Raw genomic sequence first — 12,905 nt, forward strand, 5'->3', positions numbered from 1 at the left:
GTCAAGCCATAAGACCAATTGGCAGACATACTCACGAAAACAGTGTCCAACAAAGACTTCTACAACTCACTTGACAAGTTGGGCATTAGAGATATCTACGCACCAACTTGAGGGGGAATGTTGGTGTGAGCTATTAACAAGAAACCGAATAGAGTCTTTTATAGGAAACCTTTAATTGTAAAATCCCTTCATTCAAGGGTCTTCCATGATTTTAGCCTTAGACAATGTATAGCTTAGAATAGCTCCCTAAACTTTATCTCTGTATCTATATATTTTTGTACTCGGTTCTACAGAAAGGATATTAAAAAAAAAACTAGTTTAATAGGTTGGAGATATGAGTATATAATAAGTAACTACATTCCTGATGTGGGTTTCCAAGTGTACTTTTTTTTATGTATATATTCACTGAGATTGTTAATTAGTTGGATCTCATCCATTGTTCATATACCTCTCGTAAACAAATTCCTTCTTACCACAAAGATTTGGATAATTTGATCTTATCATATTGCCTAGGTTATTTTGGCTCTTAAAGGTATGCAACATAGTAATCCCGATATTCCATTCAAATTGTTTGATCAGGCTCTGGTGTTGCTAGTTTAAGAGAGACACACCATGATGACTCGACTCACAATCATCTTCCACAAGGTAGTGTGGGAAACCTCTTGGGAAAAACATAATGGAGGCTCTATTCAATTGAACTTGTGTGTATTACCATATGTTTAACCCTGAACCCATAATGAATTTATATAAAGATATAAACCGACTTTAGTTACTAAGGGGCCATTGGTTAGGCTTGGATGACTAAAAACCCATTAATTGGCTTAAGTAAGTAATGCCCCATTAATTAGGTATAAGTTAAATAAAAGCAACACAACTAATAAATAGAACTAGTCCATGTCTAATTAAATATCATGATTTGGTGCATCCTTGTGACACTAGTGCACCTCATTACACCCTATTGATATTCGAGACTTGACATCTTAATAGGATAAATTAGACTTGATAAGCTTGAATCTCACAATTGATTCCCAACTGGAAATTGTTAACGGTGGCACAGTTAAGGGCAATTAGGTTAGTGCACCTTTGGTTTGAGAAGGTGACGCACCCTTCCCCATCATAAGTGGTGCACTTTCTAAATGCACTTAAGAGAAGAAAGAGTTATGGTGTCAATCTTAAGAATACCTTTTGCCACTTGCCTTAATCAATAGTGACCCAATTTGTAAGGAATCTATGATTACCTTAAAGTCTCACCCATAAATAAAAACCATTGAAATGACCACCTAATAACCACTGTCATAATTCATCATAAGTCTTATTCAATGTGTAATTATATATGCATATTAGTGCACTTACCATGGAAAACTTATCTTGATATCCAAGACAAGTCATCCTTCTAGTTAGAAAGTAGTGCAATACAATCTCAAATTGATTGCTTAAATCCATGAACTAGTTATGAACAACTCATCAATTTGCAAGAAATATATGATTTGGATCTTCTGTGATTACTCTTAATGCATCTAAGTCATCTACAATGAAAATGATATAGGCTTGAATGCTCAAGTAAACCTTAATGTAATTAATGGATAAAAAGTGGAAAGTCGTGGCTAAGTTTGTTACATTATATCTTGCTTTTTAAAATTATATCTTAACAAACTCCTACGAATTCTAAAAGTAGATTGAGTGAAGAGACTCTAAACTTAACAATTTCATGAGAATAATTTGTCCTATTTTATTAGGGTTAGACCTTCATCTTTTTTCCTTTAGAGTCTATTTAACAATGATTCTAGTGGAAGTGTTTTTATTGGGAATATTTTTTTTTTCTAAAATGTTTGTGTGAAAAATATTTTTATGAGAATAAAAAGAAGTGACTCTAATACTATTTTTGATAATATGTTGCATAAGTATAAAAAACATTTTTAATATTAATAAATTACTACAAAATACATACAGTTTAATTACAAAAAGGAAATAATATGATAAACCAAAAGCTTTTCACTACAATAGAATATATAAACATCTATCTTAAAAGAATATCTAAACATTTATATTGTTAAAAAAACTAAAAATAATCATTTTTATGATTACATTAAAATTTTGAAAAAATGTTTACAAAAAAATTGTATTAATAAATAAATATCAATCATGATATAACAACTTTTCAAAATAAAACAAATTATTTGATTATGTATTATCTTAAAAATAATATTTTCTAGATTACTTTAATAAAATTTTGAAAAATATTTACAAAACATCTAAATCAATAAAAAGAATATTGAATAAAATATAATTTTTCATATTTCACAGTAAAACAATATATGATTACATATTAGTTTCTCCAAAAACAATACATACATACATACATACATACATATATACATATATATATATATATATATACCAATATGAGAAATATAAATATTATTGATATAAATAAAATATTATTTTATATATATTTGAAAGCAAAGATTATATACCTTAAATATTTCTTTATTTATTAGATTAGATTACAATAAAGAAATATATTTTTATATCAAAATAATTTAGTTGATTAATTATAAATATATTAGAATATTTTAACAAAATGTTTTAAAATAAAAAATATAGTAAAAAATTAAAAATAATGAACAAATGCAATATAATATTAAGGTATATAATATATATAATATAATAATATAGATCATTATGATTATTATTATTGTCAATATTATTATTATTATTATTATCATTATCATCATCACATTGTGTATATTGTAAAAGATGTGATATTATTCATTATAATAATGGATCTCATAATATTACATATAAACTATACAAATTTTGGTTCTTTTTTTTTTTCACAAGTTTTTATATTAAGGAAAGCTTAATCAAACAAGATTTTATAAATTTATTTTTTAAAAACAATCTTTTTACTTTTCATAATCAAACATATTTTTAAGAAAGGAAAAAAACATAATTGAAAACTAAAATGAAAATAGAAAATGAAAACTAGAAAAATAGTTTTTAAGCCAAACACAACTTAATAATTAAAATTAATTTTTAAACATTATAATATTAATGATATTAAACATATCTAAAATTTATTGTAAAAACTGCAATTTATCTATTAATTTAATAAAAATTGGATAATGTATTTGATATGATATGTACATTAAAATATCATGATTAATATAATTTATATTATGCTATTTTATATATTATCTTAATTAGTTTAAATTATTTATAAATGTTTCAAAGGAAATAACTTGTCTAGCCCACTCCACCTAAATGATGACATACCGATTGAATTTCTCAATCAATTAGGAATGATATAATTTAATAATATAATATCAATCATAACTAATTATTATTTCAACTAATTATTAAAAATAATAATTAAAATTAATTTTTAAACATTAAATAATTATATAATTTAAATAATATAATACGAAACATTAGTAATTATTAAAAATGATAATTAAAATTAATTCTCAAATATTAAATAATTTGATATCTAAAATTACCGGAATATATTTTAATTTAAACAATTTAATTAAAATAATGATCAAATAAAATGCTAAATGATGATGAAAAAAAATAAGTACATGTTCCTTTTATGTAATAAATATATTATTTAGAAGTAAAAATTTTGATGATAAATGTATATGTTTAATATTAAAAAAAAAAAAAATTAGGACATCATCTACGTGCACTTTCACATGCATAACATGTAATGATTTACTTAGTAATTATAAGCAAAATAAAAATCAAATAAACAAAAACAAAAACAAATTAATAACGTAAGGCTCCGGCCCATGTGCTATTAATATTGTCTTGCAACTTGCATCATCCCCTTTCTATTTTCCCTTTATACATATTTTCAATATAAAATTGTAGGGTGACGTAGGAGAAACTACGTCAGCTATCAATTAAAAGTTGTCATATTAGGCAGGGAGAAAGCCCCACGAAGATGGTCAGAAGTGGAGATATATTGCATGACTGCTCTCACAATCAACGTCAGCCCTCCTCCAATTATTATTATTATTCCTAATGACCTAGTCTGCCCTCTCGGGCTGCATGTGATGGCATAGTATCGCATGATGGATCGTTTTTCTCTAATTAATAAGCAAGTCAACTTGACCAGCTCAGCTTTGCCAGGTAAGCAATTAATCTGATTCCAGTCACTCTCACACCATCTTCCAGATCTGACACAATTTTTTTTTTTATTAAAAACAACGACTTGCTTTGGATCTCTTTTGAAAATAGTATTCTATTCTTTATAATTTTTAAAAAATATTTCATAACTTTTTGTTAAAAAGTTCTTTAAGTTGACATTTACTTTCTTCCTTGTGCATAAAGCAAGGGAGACTGATCAGGAAGAAATGGAACAAATTTAAGTCATTATTAACATTAATGGTCATTATTATATTTTTCAAAACAAATTTAGTTAAAAATATAAATAATAATTTAATAATTTATTAATTATATTATTATTTTTTAGAGTGCTGTTTGTTTTTTGAATGAATAAAAAAAACTCAAATAATTTATTGATATCAATTAACATAATTAAAATGAATTTATTATAAATAGACTCGATTTAGTTATATTAATTGATATTAATACTATATTTTTAATTAAATAAAAAAATTAAATATTCTATCTTTTTCTATCCAATTAAAAAGTAAATATAATTAAAGTAAAATTTTGTTTATAAAATAATTAAAGTCTATTTTTAAAACAGTTTTAATTTTTGTTTTAAACTACGTTAAAAAGCCTCAAATATATATATATATATATATATATATATATATATTTTAAAAAATATCTAGTTTTAAACTAGAATTAAAAAAAATTGAAGAAATTTATACAGTGATTTGTTTTCAAACCTTACAACTGAAAATTAAAATATTCAAAAGATAAAAAAAAAATTAAAAAAAAAACTGAAATGGATCTTTCTCTGGGAAGATGGGAACACTTCCCCTTGGAGTATGAGCTCCCACGTTCAGTCAGGGCCAAATTAATAGAGGGAGGAGAGGAGCACATGTGAAATGCGTGAAGTGTGAAGGCAGAAAGGATCAAAATTAAATATGCCGCTCTCTTCCTCGTCAACCTTTGGTCTATATTTGTATGAGATGAGATATGGGAAGAAGCATTAACAGTGACGAAGATGATGATGGAGGCGAATAATGCCATAGCAGCTGAAAGAGAGAGAGAAGAAATGGAACAAGTGAGGCTATTGGAGTACGAGATTAAGGTGGAGGATGGTAGTGGTAAGATCTCTCTATCTTTTTAAGTCTTCCTTCATTTTTGTTCTGGGTTTGTGGATTTGGGAGAAAGAGAAAAGCAAGAATTCTTTACATAAATTCATTGTATTCGATCTTTTATACAAGTTTGGATAATTAAACAAAGATTTGAAAAAAGCTGTGTTTCTTTGTTTCATGGTGGCAGGTGGGAGCGGATCTTCCGACACTGCGGGGATAGGACAAGCAACTATTGACTTAATAAAAGAAACTGATGGAGATACAGAATTCAAACTTGAGAAGTTGTTAGAGGAGCCGGATTCACATACGTTCTTCTGTCTGAATTGTAAAGCTTGCATCGAAAATATTAATGTCGTTCGTCGGGAAGAACTGAATCCAATACAATACGCATTCGTCTCCAACTTTCTGATCCCTCCAGGTAGAGTCTTGTATCCCATTCCCATCCTTGTCTAAAAGTTACTGTACCTTCCGCTTATCTTATTTGCATGATCATGAAGAATCTGTCCTTTTATCACATATATAAAAGATTGAAACTTCACAGATACTCAATCTAATTATAATATAGGGCTTTGGTTTTCGAAACATTTAAGAAAAAATGTCAAGGAAATAAGATAGAAAGGAAAATTGGAAAAAAAAAAATTAAAGTTAATAAATTATTTTTAATATGTTGACTTATTATAACTCTTTAATATAAAAATTAAATAATTTAAAAATACATATATTTTCAATTGATTTTAATTATATTTTATTTTTTTATTTTTTATAATTTAATCAAAATTAAAAAATTATTTTCCTCATATATATATATATATTTTTAAAAGCACATTGTAGGAACCAAATATAACCCGGTTGTAAGTATGTTAACATGGACTTTGTGATATTCCTAGAGTATGGCTCAGTTAACTCATCTTTCTTTGTTAAATTAAAAAATTATTTTCCTAATCAATTTTTTTTTTAAGCATGTTTTAGGAACCAAATATAATCCGGTGTAAGTATGTTAACATGGACTTTGTGATATTCCCAGAGTATGACTCACTTAAGTCATCTTTCTTTTGACAAACCATTTTTATCATTTTTAATAAGATAAAGATTTTTATTGTTGAATTTTTTTAATAATAAAATTTAATTTCTTTTAAATTAAATATTTTTATTATTAATTCCTTAATGAAATAAAATCAAAACTATAAAAATTATCTATTTTAATTGATCTATGGGATTCACTTCTAGTGAATTTCTTTTAAAAATTTTATAACCTTTTGCATTTCATATTTATCATTGCTATAGAATAAATATTTTTATTTTAAAATTTGTTTTCTTCGAAATCAAATTTTTTAATTGATTTATAAAAATTATATTAAACTAAAATCTATTTTTAATTGATTTTTATCGAAATAAAATTAAAAATTAAAATAACATCTACTTCATTCATTTATAAGAATTACGTTTTCATTAAATGGTTGATAAAAACTAAAAAGTATACCATATTTGTTTAAATGATTTTGATAAAAAAATAAAAATGATGGTTAATATATCATTTCTATTTATTATCAACTATTTATGTATTTAAGATTTCTTTTCTTTTCTTTTTTTTCTTTCCTATTGTAATCTTTTACATTATAATTTATTTTCATAGATTTTCTTATTATATATTACTTAATACTATATCTGGAAGTTAGAAAATTTGAACCGAAGAAATTAGAAAGAAAAAATAGAAGAAAAGAAAATATTAAATAAAATTTCTTTTAATTTATTATCCATAAAAATTAATTTGTTAACAAGTATATTTTTCATTTTTTTAAAATTTTATTTGAGGAAAATATTAAAGAAAATATTTTCAAAATTTTCATAATACTTTTTTTTTTCTTTTCTATTATTCTTATTTTTTAATTCATAATAAAAGTTATGAATTTATGAGAACAATATGAATTCTTTTTAAAATTTAAAATTGAATTTATTTTAAAATAGAATCTTTACTATATAAAGCAAAATTGTAATTGTAATTGTAAATAAAAATTTATTTAATTAATTTTATTCTTATTGAAAATTTGAAATTAAGATACATTATTAGATGAAATGTAATTGAGATGCAAAATATGGTAACAAAAGAAATGGATTTATGACTTATGAGAATAATATTGAATCCTTTTTAAAATTAAAAATTGTGTTTATTTTAAAATGGGATCTTTGCTATATAAAATAAAATTGAAATTATCAATAAAAATTTATTTAATTAATTTTATTCTTATAATTAAAAATTAAAAACTAAAAAAGAGTATTGGATGATATAAAATAAAATTCCAATTATTAATAAAAATCTAATTAATTTTATTCTTGTAATTAAAAATTTAAAAATAGGAAATAGTATTGGATGAAGGATTATCATAATAGAAGGTAACTGTATGCATGACCTTCTATATGGCCTGCATGTATGCATGCATGAGTATTGGAATTTCCAAGTCCTTCATTTCTTTGATTAATTAAGTATTATAATTAGGGCACTAAGATGGTGTTTGTTTTTTTACTTAATTCTAAATATAACATTAATGCTTAATAGTATTAAATATTATGTTGTTTGTTTTTGTAGTATTTTATTTCTATTAAGTATTAAAAAGTAAAAAAAAAAAATCAATATGTTATTTTTTCTATTTAGAAAAAATTACATATTTTGACTTTTTCTATTTAGTAAAAAATTTATAATAAGTCATGAAAAAGTAGAAAAACAAATAACCTAAATTCTGAAAACAAATTACTTTCAACAAAAAGCCAAAAAACAAAGTCTAACTCTTTTCCTCAATTCAACAGTGCATCGATATGCCATGGAATGTAGCACGGCCCCGGCGCAGCCCGGTAATATATCTTATCCAATTCTTAAATCTGTTAAAGTTTGTATCAATGTTCTTTTCAACAAGTGCTTACTGAAATAAAAAGTGGAAAGTGATGGCTTCATCATTTTGTTTAGGAAGTTTGTTTTAATTTGTAGCATTGCTTACATTTTGTTTATTTCTTTTGCTACTACCATTAACTTCTTTACTTTGCACGGGAAGAAAATGATTACGAGAATATTTGGTAAATCAATTTAATAACTTAATATGATTTAATATCTTAATTTAAGTTATTAAATAAATTAAGTATGTTTGATAAAATAATATCATATTACAACTTAAAGTTTTCTAACAATGTTTGTTGGGTATTCTTTGAAAACAATTTTTAAAAATAAAATGAAATAGGTAATAATTTTAAAGAAAAAGTAGTTATTTTCACTTGTTTTTAAAAATAAAACGAAAAATTAGGAGTCCATTTAGTCATATTTAAAACTTGTTTTTAAAAAGTATTTTTAAGTGAAAGCATAAAAAACAATTTTTAAAAACAAGTTTCAAAAAACATAGTTAAATGGCCCCTTAGTATCTCTTTTACCTCATTTACCTATAATTAGTGAAAGAATGTTTTATAACTATATATATATATACATTGAATGCATATTGCGTTCCTAACCACACAAGTTACTCCTCTTCCAGTTCCAGGCGTACCTGAAAAGAAATGGGACATTCTAGAAAGCATTGTGTATGGTGGTTTACTAGAATCAATTGCAAGCCTCAACATTGTAACATCTGCAGCCGGTGCTGATGCTACCGCTTGTAAGGTTTTTTTGTATTTAACGCACCATATATAGAAACCTAGCACAGCCACCTTTAATTTCCTTGTTTTTGAATAGTTATATCCCATCGATGATATGTCATCATCAACTTTTGTGTCTTGTTATTGCAGTGAAAATTTTAGCTTTGGGATTGGCGAATCTGATTGGTGGACTCTTTGTGATTGGACATAATGTAAGTCTTATAATCACTACAACAGTTCCAGGTTGATGAACGTAAATAATGATATAATTTTCACTCTCAAATATAGTATAGGATCTTTGTTCTGGACATACATGTCATAATTCTACCTTAGCGATATTCTTAGTTTCAACATGTACCTTCAAAATTTCTTGCATCTTACTTTGATGTCGCCTTACAGCTTATGCAACTTAGAAATGATCAATCTGGAGAGTTTAGTGCTGATCAAATAAACGAAGAAACGAGTCGTTATCACCGAGAGCTGGGTCCAAGAGAGAATTTCAAACTTCATACAATAGTGATCGTGTTATCATTTCTCCTTTTCGGCTTAGTGGCTCCTGTGACTTACAGCTTCTCATTTCTTAAGAGCGGCAACAAGGATCTCAAACTCGCAGCAGTTGCAGCAGCTTCTCTGGTGTGCATCACTGTGCTTGCTATTGGAAAAGCTTACACCCAAAAGGCATCCCGTTTTTTTAGGTACGTCAAAACCGTATTGTCTTTTGTTATTCCCGGGTTTATGGCATCAGGAGTGTCTTACGTAGTTGGTCATCTAATCAAGAAGCTCTTGGAGAAGCTGGGTTTGTTTGAGTCAAGTTCAGCTTTCACTCTGTCCCTTCCTGGGACTGCAACACCAGAATCCGGATGGGGATTCTATTGAGGAGTGCTGGAAGTTGACCTTTAAATCTAGAGGATCCAACCAATAAATTAATGATTGGGACTGATGGTAGTTTCTTCTCAGTTTCCACCTACTTTTCACTTGGCTTATTGTAAGACATATTTGCCTTGCGATATTGGTATCGGTAGTATTGCTTTAGCTTTTTTATGTTTACATTTTATTAGCTTGTGATTATTTGTTTAGAGGACGAGAAAGATGAGCAACCCTGGATGCTAGTGATTTAGTTTTTGCTGCAAATTTTCTATTTCTCTTTCAACTCTTCAATTTCATGTGCTAAAACACTGGATGATCTTGGTTCCTTGATGCTTAAAACCTACATAAGGTGATGCCATATCCACAACATTGTTGTTAATTGGTGGTTTAATTACAACTCAATACGGAATTTGTTCTTTCTAGTTTGTGGCAAAGATATTAGGAAGTTCAAATTTACAAGATGGAGTTGTAAACCAAGAGACTAATCATATAAAGGAAAAAGAGAGCAGAGAAACCATATTGTATTTGACAGATCCATTGGGGAAAACTCTTACGAATAAAATTGAGCAAGATGGATTAGCTTTTGCTTGTCAAAAGCAACAAAAGAATCACTAGGATTTAAGCAAACCACACAAATAATCAACTCAGTGTTTACCTTAATGAAACAACTATTAAGCTCTTGAAGTTGCATATCTATAATAGCATAGAATAACTCGACTTAATAATAATAAAAAAATTTAATTTCATGAGCTTTACATCATGGTTGCCCTCAAGTTAGAAATGTTTCATCCATGTTTGGAATATCAATATTATGTTTTCCACAAAACCAAAAAACTTGATCAAATAAAAAACCCCAACCACTCTCTCATCATTTACAATTATTGCTAACATACTTTGACCAAAGTCATGACATTAACAATGTTTTGATTTTTCCTCTATAATGCTTATGACAATTCACTTGTGATTCCCAATATACCTCTCATCAAATGTAAACTGAGGGCAAAGTTAAATGATTGCATCAACTCTAACAAGTTAGTTGTTTCATATCTTTGCTTGAAATTTGAAATATCCTCCATAATAATCTCAAGTACTTCGATTAAAGAAGAGAACATGTTAATTAATCTGAGTAAATTAAGTACCATACTATAAGCCCCAGTATGGAAGCACATTTAAGAGTGGCTTCCTGGTTTAACCTTTGCCCACTACAAAGATTGTCATGATTAAGTGATTCAACTACTGTAACTTCCTTATTATGAAGGATATCACGATGTTTAAATGAGGTACCAACAACATTAACCACATTAACAACTAGATTGAATAAAAAGAAAATTTGAATATGATTCTTTGTCACGGTCACAAGAGCTAATTGAAGTTGATGAGTCAAACAATGAACATCAAAGGGACATTTGTTCTCTTTTATAATAAGTGTTTTAAGACCACTGAACGCCCCATTGCATATTACTTGCCCCATCATAACCTTGACCATGAAACCTACACACACTTAATCTATGCCTAGAAAATAAACCATCAATAGTTGCCTTAAGTGAAAGAACATTAGTTCTAGTAGCATGCTCAATACCAATAAAACACTCAATTATATACCCTTTTATCCACATAACGCAATACAATGTCCATTTGCTTCTTTCTTGAGTGGTCATGGGATTCATTAACTAAAAGAGAGAAAAGTAAATCTCCTAGCTGGATCTCTAATAATAATACTAATGGTTTCAATTGCAGTAGCTCCATGGCACGACTTCTTGTTTTTCATGAATGCGTCTCCCCTTCTGCTTATGTGAGTTTAACCCGCCTTTGACTCTGCTTACTTCTAACTCCCTATGAGCCATTTTGTGACCTGACTTTTTCAAAGGGTTTGCGGGACATGGGAGCCTTAGCTCATGCATTGGTTTACCAAAATCACTTCCGCTATCCCACTTCTTTCCATTCAAAAGGCGAGCAACTCTTAAACTAAAAGGCCTAAGAAGGCTTTTCTTTATATACTACATAAGCCCTAAAGTAGGTAACCCCAAAAGTCAAAACTCAGCAACTTTACTTGTTAGGTTTTGGCTTGTCCCATTCAATTTTTTAGTAAGATAACCCAATGTCTTTTTGAATTTCATGTGCCATTAATTTAAAAATTTTAGGAGCACTTTTCAAAGCAACTGCTTTAATATCCTTATTATGATCAACAAGAAATTTCAAAAGTTGCAAAAGGTTTCCTTGGTTACTAGAATCTTCGTATTTATCATGACCACGAAATGCAATCCCTTGTCTTAAAAGAAACCGAACACAATCAGCAGATGCAGTCAAATGAATTCCATACTAACTTTGAGTTTGGTTTAATTGTTTGGAGAAATTGTTTCAATATGTGCCTTTGGTTTAATAAGGCTTCACATTTACTTCAAGCGTGATTATGGGCAATAAAAGGGACTTCAACATGAATATTAAGTTTTTCTTTCTTTTTCCAATTTGAGAACTCTTCACTAACAAAGGAATCACCGCTTGCTTGTTCTCTAATATCCAGTTTGAAAGGATAACAACATAAACAAAATACAACACCTTCTACTATGCTATATTATAACCAATTAGCATATTCACTAAACCAAGTAGGATTGAATCATCATAATGTTTCCCAAAATTTTTTAAAGAAGAAGTTATATTTTAACAAGGACCCTTTTTCAAATATGCTCTTCGAACTTGATCTCAAACATTAGGATTGTAATCCAAAATCTATATTCATAACCCAAGATCTACAAGAAGATCCTCTAAGTTGATTTCAATTCAACTTTGTTTTAAATCTCCACTATTTCTTTTTGAAGGGGCCAACAATTCGAATTATGATTTTCTTTTAAAGTATTTCTTCATAACCGTTCAAGATTTGATTTATATATAATTAATGATATTGTCAAACTTAAAAAAATAATAATACTAAAAAAAATAAAAACTTGTTAATATAGTATTTATTTTCACAAGTATTTAGCATTCACATAAAAGTTAACTAATGAATTTTACCAACAAATTTTAATAATATGTTTATAACATTAATCCAGCAACAACAAATTTAATAATAAAACTCTCCACATAATGTGTTTTTTTTAATGCAATACTATTTTTGCATATTCATCATTATATTATACAAAAATTATATAAACTAAATAAATAATATTAATTAAATAAAAAGATAAATAT

The 12,905-nt window shown here is 27.1% G+C and overlaps 1 protein-coding gene across 1 annotated transcript; it reads left to right on the forward strand.

Annotated features, from left to right (window-relative positions):
* The first annotated feature begins 5,011 nt into the window (after positions 1 to 5,011).
* Positions 5,012 to 9,884, forward strand: LOC117929147 (membrane protein of ER body-like protein). The gene is made up of 6 exons (XM_034849366.1): positions 5,012 to 5,246; positions 5,425 to 5,655; positions 8,040 to 8,084; positions 8,753 to 8,872; positions 9,003 to 9,064; positions 9,252 to 9,884. Exons 1-6 carry the CDS (start codon positions 5,144 to 5,146, stop codon positions 9,726 to 9,728), a joined length of 1,038 nt encoding a protein of 345 aa, XP_034705257.1. The 5' UTR covers positions 5,012 to 5,143; the 3' UTR covers positions 9,729 to 9,884.
* Positions 9,885 to 12,905: the final 3,021 nt, after the last annotated feature.

Source organism: Vitis riparia, chromosome 13 (assembly GCF_004353265.1).
Source record: "Vitis riparia cultivar Riparia Gloire de Montpellier isolate 1030 chromosome 13, EGFV_Vit.rip_1.0, whole genome shotgun sequence".
Lineage (NCBI taxonomy): Eukaryota > Viridiplantae > Streptophyta > Magnoliopsida > Vitales > Vitaceae > Vitis > Vitis riparia.

Bases quoted from the DNA above. Each gene is read 5' to 3' on its own strand.
- LOC117929147 (XM_034849366.1), top strand. From the start codon at position 5,144: ATGATGATGGAGGCGAATAATGCCATAGCAGCTGAAAGAGAGAGAGAA. The intron at 5,247-5,424 runs GTAAGATCTCTC...TCATGGTGGCAG, and splicing joins TAAGGTGGAGGATGGTAGTG to GTGGGAGCGGATCTTCCGAC. The intron at 9,065-9,251 runs GTAAGTCTTATA...GTCGCCTTACAG, and splicing joins TCTTTGTGATTGGACATAAT to CTTATGCAACTTAGAAATGA.